The 18,423-nt window shown below is 39.7% G+C and overlaps 1 protein-coding gene across 2 annotated transcripts in view; it reads left to right on the plus strand.

The window, feature by feature from the left end:
• The window catches only part of SH3D19 (SH3 domain containing 19), a 170,792-nt gene that overhangs the window by 63,329 nt on the left and 89,040 nt on the right, over positions 1 to 18,423 (plus strand). For both annotated transcript variants that reach the window (XM_054717691.1, XM_028151642.2), the window contains exon 2: positions 2,171 to 2,210. In XM_054717691.1, the coding sequence (XP_054573666.1) occupies positions 2,171 to 2,210 (40 nt within the window). The remainder of the gene's footprint in view (positions 1 to 2,170; positions 2,211 to 18,423) is intronic.

An 18,423-nucleotide genomic window follows, 5' to 3' on the forward strand; every position in this document is an offset into this window, starting at 1 on the left:
TGCATTTTTACATATAAATGTAACATATAACACAGTGAATTTGAGAGGAAATGTTTAAAATGTGCTTCAACAGATTATCAACTTATTTTCTTGGACTTGAATTATTAGTTCCATAGAGAAGTACTGTGGGGAGGCATTTTTGGATTTACTTATTTCAGAAAGTATAAAATGTCTATAAATTTTCCTGTTTTCAACCAAGAATGAAGGAGAGCTACGAGCATGTGCTTCCTGAGTGGCCGCATTCCAGCTGTGCAGACTGGTCATAGCACATCTGCCAATCAGAACAGGCCCTTCAGGGAAGCCCTCAGATGCTGAGTCTTGTTTACACACATTGTGACTGTTTCTCCCCTCCTCTTGTGTGCTGTACCACTAGGAAGATTTGGGAGGGTGGGGGAGTTTGGGATTGCATGCCTGAGTAAACTGTAGGAAACTAGGATCACAGCCACAACAAATGGTATTACGGGCAGACTTTGAGCTCATCATTAGCCACAGGTAAGAGATGTTGCTTTGTTATCTGAGGATAGCTGATCTGCACCCAGTTTGTAGCTTTACTTTGAGACATTATATTTTACTTTCATTAGCAAAACTAGCAGGCTAACAGCTGAAGAGGAATGATTGAAAATATGGTTAAAATGTGTGTTGTATTTCTGTGACTAAATTTTTAGTATTCAACAGTGAAAAACCCTGGTATTTTTATTTAAGGGCAGGGTAAAACCAATTTAATTAAAACAAAAGTTTTAAAAGCATCAGTGACACTAAGTCACTGTGTAAAGAAATTGGAGCCAGAAGCATATTAACAGTATGCATTTGGGAGAGCATTATATCTAAACAAACATGTTTTATTGCGAGTCTTCCTCCTTGTTAGTCTTTCAGACAACAGTGTTTTCCTGTGTACTGACTCTTCGGTTTAGAAAACATTTCTTAATTATCATGAACCATTCAGAAAGAATCGATATATACATTTAACTATGTAAATCTGATTCCTTTTCTTCCATGATTCTCTCCAGAAGTTTTACAGTACATTATCTTTATGCTGCTCCACCAGCAATAAAATTAAGGGGAACAAAAGAATTCCTGTCTGCTCTTTGTTTTAGGGTTAAATTTTATTATGTTAATAATATAACTTAGAAGATACTTTAGAAAATTATATTTTGACAACATTGCATAGGATTTTATTGTGACTTACACTTTACTTTCTGTTGTTAGTTTTCCCTTAACACTGATTTTATTTATTTTTGAGCATGTACTGAAAAAAAAAAAGTTATTCAGAGTAGAAAAAGACAACCTGTGGGTTTTGTGGTTCTTTCTCTTATATATAATAGTCTTACAGATGATTGATAACATTTTACAGCATCCCAAAGAGGCACTTTTTGAAAACTTTAAGCAGTCAGCTTTTGTCTCTTACCCTCAAGCAGGGTTTCTCAACCTTAGCATAGTTGACATTTTGATGAGATGATTCTTTGTTGTAGGGTGCATTGTTGGAAGTTTAGCAGCATCCCTGGTCTGTACCCGCTAGATGCTAGCTGTGACAATAAAAAAAATGTCTCCAGACATTGCCAAATGTTCTCTGGGGGATGGGCTGTGAAATAGCCCCTGGTTAAAAACCACTGCCCTAAAGCACATTAGACTAAATTATCTTTCAAACATTGAAATCCAACTTGCTCTGGGTGATAGAGAGTTAAGGATGAGGTTGTACTGGTCTTAGTGTATTTGCAGATGTTGCTGTAGCTGACTGCTGATTTTTTCCCCTCCTCATTCCGTTAGAAGTTTTTGCCAACCATGATTCATGGAATGATTTTTTGGAGCTGAGTAATTTGTGGTTTTTCAATTTCCTTACTTTCTTTCCTTAGCTAAATTTGTTTTGGTTTTTAGCAAAGTGTTTAAAACAGCAAAGATCTTGGAAATGAAATAATACACGTAATGATATATTTTCAAAGTAGACAGTTTTAAACAACCATGAAAACTGTATATGCTTGTCTTTCTCTGTGTCCTTTCTACCTCTTCTGTCAGACAAACCCTCTTAACTCTGATGAACAGTCTTACACAGAAGAAGACACAGCAACCCTTGAGCAGTTCTTATGAAATATAATGGTATGGGAGCTGGTATTTAAGAACTTTTCCAGGGCTTCTAAAGAGCATTTTGGCATGTAATCATCTTCTTACTTTACAGATCGCAACGAACGAAATAAACCAGAGCATCGTTCTTCAAGGTATGAACTTAAAATATTTAATAATTCTGCATAAAGCTTCTCCTTTGAAAAATATTGTTTGGAAACAATGCATGTATCCCTTTTAGAGTTATTGTATATTTGAATTTTCTATGTCATTAAAGATGCTTTACAGGGAAATTTCTCTAAACAAAATCTATACTAATAAAAGGGTAATGTGCAAATTGGTCAGGATGCCCTCACAGTAACGACCGAACAGCAGGCTGCGTGGGGCGACCAGGCCAGCAGGGGGGGCAGTTGGGGGCGACAAGGCCGGCAGGGGGGGACAGATGGAGGTGACCAGGCCAGTGGGGGGGGGGGCAGTTGGGGGCAACCAGGCCAATGGGGGGGCAGTTGGGGTGACCAGGATGGCAGGTGGGGGAGGCAGTTGGGGCGATCAGGCCGGCAGGCGAGGCAGTTAGGGGCAATCAGGCTGGCAGGGGGGACAGTTAGGGGCAATCAGACAGGCAGGTGAGCAGTTAGGAGCCAGTGGTCCTGGATTGTGAGAGGGATCCTGGATTGGAGAGGGTGCAGTCTGGGCTGAGGAGAACCCCCCATACACGAATTTTGTGCACTGGGCCTCTAGTCTATAATAATAAAAGCGTAATATGCTAATTATACTGGATATTCTTCCAGATGAAGCCGGGGTTGTGAGGGAAGCCCGGGTCCCAGGTGCCAGAGGGAAGCCAGTGCCAGCAGCCAGGGGAAGGAAAGCATACTCTTGCACGAATTTTGTGCATCGGGCCTCTAGTATTTTAATTAAAAATTTTTTTCTTTATTGATTAAGGTATTACATATGTGTCCTTACCCCCCTCTTCATTGTCCCCCAATCTCTCCCCTCACACATGCCTCACCCCCCTGGTGTCTTTGTCCATTGGTTATGATTATATGCATGCATACAAGTCCTTTGGTTGATCTCTCCTCATGCCCCTACCCTCCCCTGCCTTTCCTCTGAGGTTTCATGGTCTGATCAATGCTTCTCTGTCTCTGTATCTGTTTTTGTTCATCAGTTTATGTTGTTCATTATATTCCACAAATGAGTGAGATCATGGGATATTTATCTTTCTCTGACTGACTTATTTCGCTTAGCACAGTGGTTGGCAAACTCATTAGTCAACAGAGCCAAATATCAACAGTACAACGATTGAAATTTCTTTTGAGAGCCAAATTTTTTAAACTTAAACTATATAGGTAGGTACATTGTTATTAACTTAATTAGGGTACTCCTAAGCTGGCCTTTGCTAAAAACTCAAGGGGCCAAAGAGCTGCATGTGGCTCGAGAGCTGCAGTTTGCCGACCACTGGCTTAGCATAATGCTCTCCAGGTCCATTCATGCTGTTGCAAATAGTAAGAGTTCCTTTTTACAGCAGCGTAATATTCCATTGTATAGATGTACCACAGTTTTTTAATTCACTTATCTGCTGATGGGCACTTAGGCTATTTCCAAATCTTAGCTATTGTAAATTGTGCTGTTATTTATGAACATAGGGATGCATATATCTTTCTGATAGGTGTTTCTAGTTTCTTGGGATATATTCCTAGATGTGGGATCACCGAGTCAAATGGGAGTTCCATTTTTAGTTTTTTGAGGAAACTCCATACTGCTCTCCACAGTAGCTGCACCAGTCTGCATTCCCACCAGCAGTGCACAAGCGTTCTTTTTTCTCCACATCCTCTCCAGCACTTGTCATTTATTGATTTGTTGATGATAGCCATTCTGACAGGTGTGAGATGGTACCTCATTGTTGTTTTGATTTTCATCTCTCAGTTGATTAGTGAGTTTGAGCATGTTTTCATATGTCTCTTGGCCTTCCTTATGTCCTCTTTGGAAAAGTGTCAATTTAGGTCCGTTGCCCATTTTTTGATTGGGTTATTTATCTTCCCTTTGTTAAGTTGTATGAGTTCCCTGTAAATGTTGGAGATTAAACCCTTATTGGAGATAACATTGGCAAATATGTTTTCCCATGCAGTGGGCTTTCTTGTTGTTTTATTGATGGTTTCTTTTGCTGTGCAGAAGCTTTTTATTTTGATGTAGTCCCATTTGTTTATTTTCTCTTTAGTTTCCATTGCTCTAGAAGCTGTGTCAGTGAAGATATTGCTTTGGCATATGTCTGAGATTTTGTTGCCCTTGGATTCCTCTAAGATTTTTATGGTTTCCTGTCTTACATTTAAGTCCTTTGTCCATTTTGAGTTTATTTTTGTGTATGGTGTAAGTTGGTGGTCTAGTTTCATTTTTTTTGCATGTATCTGACCAATTTTCCCAACACCATTTATTGAAGAGACTGTCTTGACTCCATTGTAAGTTCTTGCCTCCTTTGTCAAATATTAATTGAGCATAGTGGTTTGGATCAATTTCTGGGTTCTCTATTCTATTCCATTGATCTATATGTCTGTTCTTGTGCCAGTGCCAGGCAGTTTTGAGAAGAGTGGCTTTGTAATACAGCTTGATATCTGGTATTGAGACCCCTCCTACTTTGTTCTTCTTTCTCAGGATTGCTGCAGCTATTTGGGGCCTTTTTTTATTCCAGATGAATTTTTGGAGAGTTCGTTCTAGGTCTGTGAAATATGCCATTGGTATTTTAATGGGGAGTGCATTGAATCTGTAGATTGCTTTGGGTGGTAGTATGGACATTTTAATGATGTTGATTCTACCAATCCATGAGCACAGTATGTTCTGCCATCTGTTTATGTCTTCCTCTATCTCTTTTTTCAGTGTCCTGTAGTTTTCTGAGTACAGGTTTAATAAAATTATTAACTACTTATAAGACACTAGAGGCCTGGTGCATGAAATTTGTGCACTCGGGCGGCGGGGGGGCTCTTCAGCCCAGCCTGCACCCTCTCGCAATCCAGGAGCCCTCAGGGGGTGTCCGAATGCTGGCTTAGGCCGCAGGAAGCAGACCTAAGCCAGCATTTGGACATCCTTAGCGTTGCCACAGAGGCAGGAGAAGCTCCCACCACCACTGCTGTGCTCGCCAGCTGTGAGCCCAGCTTCTGGCAGAGTGGCACTCCTCCTGTGGGAACACACTGACCTCTGGTGGTCAATGCGCATCATAGTAACCAGTCGTTCTGCCATTGGGATGGAATCGGCTCTCCGACATCTCCCGGATTGTGAGTGGGCACAGGCCAGGCCGAGGGACCCCACCAGTGCACAATTGGAGCCAGGGAGGGACACGGGAGGTTGGCCAGCCGAGGAGGGACCACGGGACGGCTCCAGGGCTCTCCAGCCCATCTCACTCAGTCCCGATAGGCCAGACCCCAGCAGCAAGCTAACCTACTGGTCGGAGTGTCTGCCTCCTGGTGGTCAGAGCATGTTATAGCGACTGGTCGACCCAGTCGACTGTCTGCCCCCTGGTGGTCAGTGCACGTCATAGCGAGCAGTTGAGTGGCCTTAGCATATCATTTGCATATTAAGCTTTGATTGGTTGAATGGACAACTGGACACTTAGTATATTAGGCTTTTATTATATAGGACTAGAGGCCCAGTGTACAAAATCCGTGCACTGGTAGGGACCCTAGCAGCTGGTGGCAGCTGGCCCGGCCCCCTGGTCGAACTCCTGGTCCAGGGAATAATTTGCATACTATGCTTTTATTATATAGGACTAGAGGTCCGTTGCACGAAATTATTGCACCGAGGGTGTGTCCCTCAGCCCAGCCTGCACCCTCTCCAATCTGGGACTGCTGGCTCCCAACTGCTCACCTGCCTGCCTTCCTGATTGTCCCTAACCGCTTCTGCCTGCCAGCCTGATCACCCCTTAACCACTCCCCTGCCAGCCTGATTGCCCCTAACTGCCCTCCCCTGCAGGCCTGGTCACCCCTAACTGCCCTCCCCTGCAGGCCTGGTCCCCCCCAACTGCCCTTCCCTGCAGGCCTGGTCCCCTCCAACTGCTCTCCCCTACAGGCCTGGGTCCCCCACAACTGCCCTTCCCTGCAGGTCCGGTCGCCCCCAACTTCCCTCCTCTGCAGGCCTGGTCACCCCTAACTGCCCCTCCCCTGCAGGCTTGATCGCCCCCAACTGTCAGGTCCAGCCTGATGATTGAACCAGGCTGAGGGAGGGAGGTGGGATTTGAGAAGAGAAAGAAAGACAGGACAGCGGGATTCGGGAGGTCCACAGCTCTCCAGAAGCTCTGGCAACTTGTATTAGTAATACAGTGCTTTTTATACATAAGACACTAAGCAGGGAATCACAAGGAAAACATTCTTTGTTTCTCTAAAATCACTACTGGAGGGATAAGTTGAAGGACAGGTTTCTTGTTACAATAAATCTCACTAGTTGGATACATATTTCTTGGTAAGCCATGAAAGTAGCTCTTATCCTACTGATAGCAGTCATATAAACAAACCCTGGGAAAGCTCTGTAGGCAGGGGCTGCTCTCGTTATACTGATTAGTTGCCATCCAAACAGGCCTGGGAAATCTGTGCGGGTAGGGTGCCAGCCTTGCTAGCCCCTACAGGTGCAAGGACCGTGTCAGCTTACAGCCCGTTCCCCACACCCAACTGCCCTACCTTGCAGGCCTGGTCCCTCCCAACTGCCCTCCCCTGCTGGCCATCTTGTGGCAGCCATCTTGTGTCCACATGGGGGCAGCCATCTTGTGTGTTGGAGTGACAGTCAATTTGCATATTACTCTTTTATTAGATAGGATTTTATTTTTGAGAATTCCTATCAGTGACAGGTAAATCCTTACAAAAAAGTATTTTATCACTATTTCCTTCCTTTTGTGGTTTATCTTCCTCCCCCTTCTTTAACTGGTGTTTTTCTAAGTGTGTATTTTTTTTTCTAATTATAAACTAACATGGGATCATTGTAGAAATTTTAAAAAATATTTTTAAAAACTTTGAAAAAACAGTCTGCCTTTTATCAGCTAGAGGTGGCTGGCTACTGCTAAAAATTTGGTGTAGTTTCTTCTGGATTTTTTTATTAGTATATACGTATTCTAACTGAATTCTTTAAGCTCTTATTAGATAGTTTCAAATGGCTTATATTACTTAAGCCTCTTAATCACTCTGTGACAGTGTGTTTTACAAGATCTTCATTGGCCTTAAAGAGTATTTTTTTAAATCTTTGCCAAACCTACAGGTAGAAAATTGTTTAACTTCCACTCCTTAGCAAGAATTTGATTTTTTAAAAACCCGTTCTGTGAAGGATTATAATTTTTCTAATATTATTTTCTCCTTATTCCACATTCTATAACTTTTTCTTTGCATTTTATGTTGTGGGAACTGACAAAATGATGATCATTCATTCATTGGTTTGACTGGCTTGGTAAACCAAACCCGAATGCTTTTGCAAGGTATCAAATCCTAGAATGCATTGATCTCAATGGATAAAAATACAAAATCCATGAAACTGCCATTAGTTAGAATAGCAATACATTTTGCAGGAATTGTCACTAAAAAATAAGTTAGTGAGACCTAATCTGGGGATAAAATATAGCTGAATATTTGAAGTATAAGGCTGATATTTTTCAGGTATAATTCACATACATTAAAATTCACTCTTTTTGGTGTATGATTCTATGAGTTTTGGCAAATATACAGTTATGTGACCACTACTACAATCGGAAAAGTTTGTGCGATTGATATTTTTAATACTTAAAAAAATAGTAATAGGGAAAAAAAAGATAATGTAAGAAAGAGAACTTTGACTTCTTTGATAATGTAAGAAACAGAACTTTAACTGTAAGTAACATAAAGTTGGAAGGGTAAAAAAATACTTAAGATTATATAATCAGGATCCTTAAGACCTTTGACATATTGAAGGTTTGACTGAATAAAGCAATATGAGTTTTAATTGGAACAAATGTAAATCCTTACGTACACTTAGGTCTGAAAGAAAAATTGAACATGAAAAGGGGAAATATGACAACAATATATTTGAAAAGTCTTAAGGATTTAATTCTTCACAAATTCATCATGAGTTGAAATTTTTATGTCATTGCCTCCATTTCCCCCAAAACGTCAGCATTGATTTAATTACATTGAAAGAATTATAGTGTCCAATATTTCAAAAATGTCATAGCTCTAGACCAGTGGTCGGCAAACTGCAGCTCGCGAGCCACATGCAGCTCTTTGGCCCCTTGAGTTTTTAGCAAAGGCCAGCTTAGGAGTACCCTAATTAAGTTAATAACAATGTACCTACCTATATAGTTTAAGTTTAAAAAATTTGGCTCTCAAAAGAAATTTCAATTGTTGTACTGTTGATATTTGGCTCTGTTGACTAATGAGTTTGCCGACCACTGCTCTAGACCATACTTTTGATGTTGTATTCAATTCTGGGTCCACAAGTCCTCAAAAAATCAAAGTGTTCAGTAGTTGATATCACTTAGGGAGCTTAAAAAACAAACACACAGATTCCCATGCTCCCAGATATTCTCATTCAGTAAGTAATGAGTGAGTAGATCCTGGGAATCTATATATGAAAGAAGTTCCCTAGTGATTCTGATGTATAATCAGGTTGGGAACCCCTGGGATAGAAAATAGCAGTGAGTTGGGACAGGCAATATGAAAGAGAAGAGTAGAGTAAAGATCAAAGCTAAGTTACAGGAGACTGTATAAGGAATCAAGTGAATTTAGCCTAAGTGTGGAAGTTTTGGGAGGTGTATGAGATAGAAATAACTGGCCTCAAACATTTAGAGGGCTGGCATGTAGAAGAGACTAGCAAAATTATTCCTTATAAATGCTGTATTCCTCACGAAGAGGAAATGGGGATTCTTGGGGGAATGGCTGATTCCAGGTCTGGGGAAAGGGCAAGTACAAGTGAGTCTAGACTTCTAATGTGACAGAAAGATTGGAAATGCTCAACTAATCGAGTCCTGTCAAGAAGGCCTAGGAGGCAGCTTCAGAAGGCTCCCACTGACCAATTCTGGGATAATTTGAGTATCAAAAATGTCTCAGTGACAATGGATTCTAACGCATTGGCTTTTTAAAAAATTCATGTAGAAAAAAATCATAGAATCAGCAAGTCATAATTTTATAATTTTCAATGTAATAGTTGATTCAGACAAGAATCATCAGAGGCTCCTAAAACTTGGGCAAAAAGTTGTTGGAGGAATAGATATTCACAATGTCTTAAAATATGTTATTCCATCTTTAATTATTAAAGGAGAAATACCCTTTTCCAATAAAAATATCTCGTGATCACATTTTTTATCAAGTGGTCAACTTATATATCATCATTAGTATGTGCTTCCAGATAATGCATCAGCAGTACATGTAGCTAGCACTTGTATAGCTGCAGTCCTGGCAAAAAAGAAAAATAATGTCATGAAATATACAAAAAGGCTGGGAAAATATTCAAGATTAAAAACAGACTGAATTTCTTTTTAATCTGGAATTTTAAAATCCAGATTTAAAACAAAACACTTTGGGGAATAATTAAGAAAATGTTAATGTGAATTTCATTTTTGATAATGGTTTTGGGGGGGTTTTGAGAGTCCATTTATTAAAGCTGGGACAGTGAAACAAGGAAGGGCTTAGGGTAGAAAAAGCAACAGGAGAGAGACTAGACAGGGCTGCTTTGGCTTGCTAGAAACGTTATGGGAAAGAAGTGAGCCTGGGCGAGGCTGATGTCAGCTCACTGGAGAATCAGAGAAAAGGGGGCCTTGGAGACAGGTTCAGGAGGTTAGCCCAGAGGAGACTCCTCTGCCCATTGCTTCCCTGGTTGCAAGTTTCCTGGGGACCCTTAGAGATTAGGAAATGCATGCTTGTTGGAGAAGAGGAGAAGGAAGGGAAAGGTGTGGTCATGTGCCTAGGTGGGAGAGCACCCCAATAGTAGTTTATTAATATTACCTTTTTAGATGTATAATAGGGATGCTATTATGTGGTAGAATGTTCTTATTTTTAGGAAATATATGTTGAAGTGTTAGGTATGATGTAGTCTTATGTTTGCAACATACTCTCAGATGATTCATGACAACAAAAACACAGCAAGAGGTAAAACAGAGCAAATATGGGAAAATATCAATAATTGGTGATTAGGTGAAAAGTATATGTGTGTTAATTGTACTGTTCCTTCAACTTTTCTGTAGACTTAAAATTTGCAAAATAAAAAGTAGCAGTGGAGGGAACTAACTGTTCTGTGTGTTCCATGAAATCCCAGAGGGCAGGATGTGAATCTGTGGGTGGAACGTTGGGGGTGTGGATGGCTTTTGTGACATAGCTGGTCAAAGATGGAATAGACTACATGTGAGGAAACACTGTCAAGGAAAAGGTAGACTAGAAAAGGTTCACACATGGCTGCAGCCCTGTGTACAATCGATAACCAATAAATATTTGCTGAGAGGCCCTAATCCAGGCTCAGGATACAAGAGAAAACAAGAAAAGTCTCCAACTTTATGAGCATGGAGCACCCATCGTTTTGGACTTACACTCCCAATCTCAGGGCATGTTTACTCTAAGGTCAATCAAATCTTCATAGTTCTACTTCAGCAGTGTTTTGGTACTCTTGAGGGTATTCAGGAAATATTTTATTCGTTAATCTCTGATTTATACTGTCAGATTTTCAAGGATTGTGCTATTAGTCTTAGTAACCCTAGCTTACTTAATATAGTGCCTGGTCTACAATAAGCCCCTGTTAAATAAATGTTTGTTGAATAAATGACAAATGTAGTTCCAAGAGAGAAAGGGAAATGCCAATATTTTCCCCTTGCAAATTGGGTAGAACTTGATCCTCAAAAGCTTGCCCATGACTATTATTAAATGTTTGTTACAGCAACATCAAGAAGTAATGTCCTGCCCGGCTGGTGAGGCTCAATGATTGAGCATCGACCTATGAACCAGAAGGTCACAGTTCGATTCCCAGTCAAGACACATGCCTGGGGTTGCGGGCTCGATACCCAGTAGGGGGTGTGCAGGAGGCAACTTATTAATGATTCTCTCTCATCATTGATGTTTCTTTCTCTCCCTCTCCCTTCTTCTCTGAAGTCAATAAAAATATATTTAAAAAAAAAAAAAAAGAGAAAAGGAGAAATGGGCCCTGGCCATTGTGCCTCAGATGGGTGGGCATTGTCCATACATGCCCAGGTTTGGGGCTCTATCTCGGGGGGTAAGCAGGAGGCAGCCAATCGAAACAGAAAGGCCATTGTTTTCTGTTTGGGTGTCTACCGAGATTGGCAGTGATCTGTTCTTCTCTTGCCATCCTCAGCTGAGCAGGGCTACCCCGCCAGGCCAGTAATGCATCAAGCAGATTAATACCTGCTGCATCAACAGAGCAGAAAGAAGATATAAACAAAAAGTCATTTAATTTTCGTATGTTTGTTGGTTCTCTTCAGGCCACTTGGCAGCAAAAATGATAGGCTCAGGGCCCAGCAAGGATAAGAGAAATGCATTTCTTTTTTCTTTTTTTTTCATAAGACCAAACACTCCTATAGCTTTGACAGTGAGAGATCAATAAATCTGGGACGTCTGCCTATTCTTTCATTTTGGTGCTGAAATAAGAAGGAAAGTATAACTCTTACCAAGTTAAAGAAAAAGTTTTGTGAGGTATTGCCCAATGCTAAGACCCCAAGCTGAAAAACAATGCTTAGCATTTTTTATAAGTCTTACGGGGTGCTTTTTCTTCTGATGCTGGCATTTTTAAATTTTGCTTATTGCTGATTGACCAATGTGCAAGTCAGAAATATCTGAATTCTTCTTGTCTTTTTCTTATTTGTTTAAACACATCATTTGCAAAATTGATGTCCCATGGAACATTTTTCTGTAGGATATTAATATGCAAGAAATAAACATGCATAAAAATGTTTGTGAAATGGTGAATTAAAACAAAATTGGAGATATTTCTTTACTCTGATTCCACTAAGAGTCTTTGATATACTAAAGTACATTATAAAACTCCAAATGAGAGATTTACTATACAGAATTTAAACTTTTTTGTTTGAATTTGTTAACTTCCTTTTCCAGACACAGCTATTAACAACATCTTGAAAAAAGTACTATGGAATGGCAGTTTGGTAAACTAATCCAGAGGGAAGTAAGAGCTAAAGATAATAGAGAAAGTTAAGCCCTGTGGCAATTGGTGGCAAAAGTGGAAAATTAGGAGCTTTTTTTTTTTTTTTTTACCACTTCACTAACTCTGAATAATAGATCCCAATGACTTACGCGGGCTGCAAAACCAGCTATTTTGCTTAAATGTTTTACCTACTACAAAGAAATAATTTACAGCAGTGACAAAAAAAGGCAGCAAAACAGAGAATTCCAAATCTGTTTCTCAAAAATTATCATTTGAATCTTAGTCTTCTAAAGCCTTCTTAAAACCACCTGTTATAAAATCCCCTTTGATACCTATTCATAAAATTCAATGAAATTTTAATGAAAATCACAAAAAAGATTTTTGAACTCATTACAGTGATTCTAAAATTCATAAGGAAGAACAAGAATAACCAAGGTATGTTTGAAGATCAGGAGAAGGAGGAGGACTTGCAAGTAATTAAGACAGTGTTTTGTCAGCAAACAGAGAAACAAGTCAAAGGATCAAAACAGTCCACAACAGACACAGATGGACACGTGTAATTACGTATTATATGCTAGATAGAATTGGCATTACAGATCATTGGGGAAAGTGGACATGTCAGTAGATGGTGCAGAAATAATTGATTACCCATATTTATAAAAATTCAGATGCAGTTTTATTGTATCATGTGAGGTAGAATCTAAAGACTTGAAATTATAAAAGTAAAGCTGAAACATTTTGAAGAAATATCTTCATGACTTTGAAGTTGGGAAAGAGTTCTTAAGGCTCAACAAGTACAAACCACAAAGAAAAATATTTGCCCATGTGAAAAAAATCTAAAACCTATATACATGAAGACATCAAAAGCATGAGAGAAGACAAGTCATGACTGTACAATCAATGCTCAGAGGTGCAAAATTAGTGTCCAGCCTTAAAAAATACACATTAGAAAGAAAAAGACAAGTAACTCAGTAAGACAGGGGCAGGGAACTCACAAAATAATAAGAAACCTAAGTAGCCAGTTAATTATTTGAAAATATTCTGTACCTTGCTACTATTCAGAAGATGTGTAATAACATGATAACGAGATACCATTTCACTTTCATCCAGTTGGCACAGAAATCTCAACGACCAACAAGTCTGCATGAGAATATCATTCTTAGAGAGCAATTAAGCAATAATTGGTAAAGCTGAAAATGCCGGTACCATACAACCCAGGAGGTATTATATACCCTAGAGAAATACTTTCACATGTGCCAAAGGAACCTTGTATTAGAATGCTGAGAATAGCACTGTTTGGATTAAGCTAACTACAAATAAACATGACAGCATGGATAAATATCAGAAGCATAATTGTGTATGATAAAAAGCAAGTTGCAGAAGGGTAGGTAAGTATGATATCATTTATATTAAGCAGAGGTCAGCCAATGGGCCAAGTCTGGCCTGCCACCTGTCTTTTTAAATAAAGTTTTATAAGAACTCTGCCATGCCCATTTATGTGCATATTGTCTGTCTGCTTTCACAACACACCATCGGAGTTGACTAGCGCTAAAATAGAAACTATAATGCCCTTAAAGTTGAATGTATTTACTATCTGACCCTTTATAGAAAAACCTTGTGAACTCCAGATATCAAAAATAAATTGCAGACTCTTTATCATAGATGAAATAAACAATATGATGTTTATTGCATATTTTATGGTTACATATATATTATGTACATATATTTTATTATGTATATGTGTAATTTTTTATTAATCTTCATCTGAGGATATTTTTTCCATTGATTTTTAGAGAGAATGGAAGGCGGGGAGAGAAACATCAATCTGTTGCCTCCTGTACGTTCCACAACCAGGATGAGGTCAAACCTGCAACCCAGTTACTCACCCTTGACCGGGAATTGAACCTGCAACCCTTCGGTTCATTGGCCCGATGCTCAAACCACTGAGAAACACCAGCCAGGGCTATAATATAATTTTTTTAGGAAAGTATAAAATGAATTTAGGATATTGATTACCAAAGGAATGAGTCAATGGAGAGTCCACAGGGAGCTTAAAGTGTATCTAAACTGATTTATTTCTTAAGCTAAGTAATGGGCTTTGTAATATTATCTATACTTTTTTTAAAACCCTGAAAATTTTCATAATTAATTAAAAAGGCCTTCAAGAAGACTGAATCATGTGGCATCAATAAAGAAGCTTTTATAGGACATGGGAATAAAATTTAGTGAAATTCTTTGATTATTTTTGAAAGAGAAAATAAAAAGTAGGAAGTCAAGAATGTTTAGAAAAAACATGATTAAACACTGTTCCCATTTCACCTCTATTCATAGTGTTACTCCTATAGTTCCCTTTACTAGAAGCACTACATCATTTATTGCTCTGTGGATGTTTATCCCATTTTGTCACTTAAGAGTTATACAAGTAACACATGAAAACATTTTTAATAGTACAGAAATATATGGTACTGCCTTTATTCCATAGGCAACTATTAAGAGCCTGGTGGTTCAATGTCTATCCTAGTCTGTTTTCTGTGCATATATATGTGCATAAAAATATATTCTATGTATATATATTCAAGTAATATTTAGGAAATGGGGATATATTGTATATGTTTGTGTGTGTGTGTGTGTGTGTGTGTGTGTGTGTGTGGTGTGTAGATATACTAGTATATGTTTGCATATACCAACTTGCTCTTTTCATTTATATTTAAGAACATTTTACAGTGTCACTTTCCACTTCATTACTTTTTAAACTGCTACATAGAATTTTATATTATTATTTATTTAACCAGTTTTTTATTGATAACATTTGGGTCGTTTCCAGTTCATAATAGAAACAATGCTGCAGTAAACATCTTCATGTTCATATCTCTGTACACATGTGGAAGAAAACCTCTATTGCTTCTTCCAAGATCGATTTTTTTAAAATTTTCTATTGAACGCCTATTCTCATTCACAATTATTTTAAGTCTTAAAATTTTATGTGCTCTACATTTCTATTCACAATTTTAAGATAGCTTAATGGTGATTTGGTGCCACTCCAGGTTTAGTAGGGCCTGTTTCTCATACCCCCCACACTCCTGTGTGGCCTGAAATGTCACCCCACACTGGGAGGGACTTAAACTCAACATGCAGGAAATATATGCAGCACATAGTTCAGTACACTAAGAAAAATAGCTGATGATGTTAAAACTCACTTTATCATTAAAATTTGAAGGGGTCATGGTACCCTGCATTGGTTACCCTTATGTTGATCTTATAAAGATGTTGAAGATTTTATTTTGACCCTTTATCATCATCACATTATGGTTTAAATAGATTAGCTAAAAGCAAAAGATTTAAGTTGTTTTTGCTTTTCTTCTTTCTAAATATGTCTATTAAAATATGACATGCTCTGCTGGGCTTAGTTTAACTACTGTAATTCTGTAGCATTTCCCTGCCCATATGTTTTGATTCCTATACCTCTATAAACTATAGCTTGTGTGTAATTATTTTCTGGCATTATGTTTTCTAAGCTATAAGAGAAACATTACTTTAGCTATAGCATCTGTAATGCTATAAACGAGGTGAAAAATTGAAGTGTATACAGGTTTTGTGAGGGGAAAAAATATTTTTGCAGTGGGAGATGTGAAAGGATTATTAACATTTTATGTCATTCTATATAATGTTGTTTTATTGTGGTTTTAAGAAATGTCACTTTAGCATTTCCCCCTGGTGTGATGGGAATGAAAATGAAGCATCTATATGGTATATCAGTTGGGTAATTGAAAAGTTTTATCAGCTGGCCTACCACAGCCAGCTTAGTGTGGCACTTAGTACTTAGTGTGGGGGCTTCTCTGGAGTTGTTTCAAATTAAACTATCAGCAGGAGTTAACTCTGGAACAGCAGCTGCTCCTGTTTTATTACTTTTTCTCAAGATGGGTATTGTAGCCAACCATTTCTCAGCAGTCTAGGGAGCACATAGAACTCCTAGCCCTTAAATTTTTCATCCTAATTCTTTCCTCTTTCCCTTGGGTTAGTTATATTTTATATTAGTTCTTTGCTTTTCTTCAGTGTAATTTAGAAGCAGTTATTTACACAGTTCTACAAAATATATATTAAATAGCCTTTAGTTGAGTACACTTTGTATACATCTTTGTGGATTTCAATCTATCCATAGTTTATGGTTTTATCCCAGCTAATAAATATCCTTGTACATATGGACTGTAATTTTTTTAATGTTTTCTCTTACTGGCATAGCATATATCACATTCTTCAAATGTATTGATTAGGACTTTGAACCACAGAAGTATACTAGCTAATTCCTGGAAAAATCTTAGTATGGGACAGAATTGCTAAATAGTCATTCAGTAGCCCAGTCATCTCTTGTCTCAGTTACAGTAAACGGCTGTTGATTAACATTTAGTTTTATCTTTATACATAAAACCCTTCTCAAACCAGAAATCAGGCCTGGTCCCAAAAATACAATTTCAGGGTTGGGGCTTCCTTTTTTATCAGGTGCTCTTGGTCAGTGATTTTCAACTGGTGTACCACAATAATTTTTAAAAGATGCAAAATCTAACTATTTAGTCAGGGGCACGGACCACTTTTTCCTAGATTATATATATTTAAAAAAAAGGACAATGGCTAATAAAATAATAGTCGTTCAGTGTGAATGAATCAAAATTATACCTATTTTTTGTGTAAAGTTGGCATATATATATATACTAGCTTTCCCGTTGCAGGAAAATTCCTGCAATGGGATTTCCTGCTGCACTCTACCCCGCCTCCGTTCCTCCCTTGCCGCCCGCCTCGCCTTCTCCTCCGGCCCGCCCGCGTTTCCCTTCGCCCCCGGCCCCGCCTCCGCCCCGCCCTTGTCACCGGCCCCGCCTTCTCCTCCAGCCCGCCCACGTTTCCCTTCGCCCCCGGCCCCGCCTCCGCCCCGCCCTTGTCACCGGCCCCGCCTTCTCCTCCAGCCCGCCCACGTTTCCCTTCGCCCCCGGCCCCGCCTCCGCCCCGCCCTTGTCACCGGCCCCGCCTTCTCCTCCAGCCCGCCCGCGTTTCCCTTCGCCCCCGGCCCCGCCTCCGCTCCACCCTTGCCGCCGGCCCCGCCTTCTCCTCCAGCCCGCCTTCGTTTCCCTTCGCCCACGGCCCTGACTTCGCTCCTCCCTTCTCCTCCCCCCGCCCCCCTGGCTTGCTTGCTTCTTCGAAGCTTTACTCCCCTTTGCAGCTCTTGGCTTCTTTCGACACTGTCTTGATATGCAAATTAGCCGCCATCTTTGTTGGGGCAATTTGCATACTCGTCCTGATTGGTCGGTGGGCGTGGCTTGGCTGGTGGGCATGGCTTAGGTGTAGCGAAGGTGCGGTCAATTTGCATATTTGTCTATTATTAGATTAGATATATATACACACATACATATGTATATATACATATATATGTATATATACATATGTATGTATATATACATATGTATGTATGTATATATATATATATATATATATATATATATATATATATATATATATATATATATATATCATGAGATGAAAAAGGTTGAAAATCACTGCTCAAAATCAGAGCATTCTGCCCTAGTGATAGCTTTTGTCACTTCCAATCTTGTTCCAGTTGTAGAGTGGCTTTCCAGAGATGTAGAGTGAGCCTGCCCATCCTGTACAACACTTAAATGCAGCAAAAAAAAAAAAAAAAGGCAGGCACGCCAAAGAAGGACTTCTGTGTGACTCTCTCCTTATGGAAAGGAGGATTGAGAATCAGTATGCTCTGGCAATTAGGAAAAAAAAAAAGAATAGAAGGAAAGTATCACTTGTTTGATTGTCCTACTTAGAGTAATGTATCTAGAATGCTGGGTGGGGCAAAAGTAGGTTAACAGTTGTTCGTGTGGGAAATAATACAATAATCCTATCTAATAAAGAGGGAATATGCTAATTGATCATCACACCCTCACAAAGATGGAGGCGCCCACAGCAAATAAGGAGGGAATATGCTAATTGACCGCCATGCCCCATGGCACCCAGTCCCCTCAGCACCACCAGGGTCGCAGGCCCGGCCGCTCATGTGGCTGCCTCCGAAGTCCCCCAGTCTCCTCAGCCTCTCAGCCGCCCAGGGCTGGCCCATGGTGCAGGCGAGCCCAGACCCCACAGCCCCCCAGCCGCCCAGGGCTGGCCCAAGATTCAGGCAAGCCTTGGATGGTGGCTGCCCAGCCGCCCAGGGCCGCCCGAGACTCAGGTAACTAGGGCCAGCCAAGGCTTGCACTGCCTGCAATGGCAGCAGCAGAG

Source organism: Eptesicus fuscus, chromosome 6, assembly GCF_027574615.1.
Source record: "Eptesicus fuscus isolate TK198812 chromosome 6, DD_ASM_mEF_20220401, whole genome shotgun sequence".
Lineage (NCBI taxonomy): Eukaryota > Metazoa > Chordata > Mammalia > Chiroptera > Vespertilionidae > Eptesicus > Eptesicus fuscus.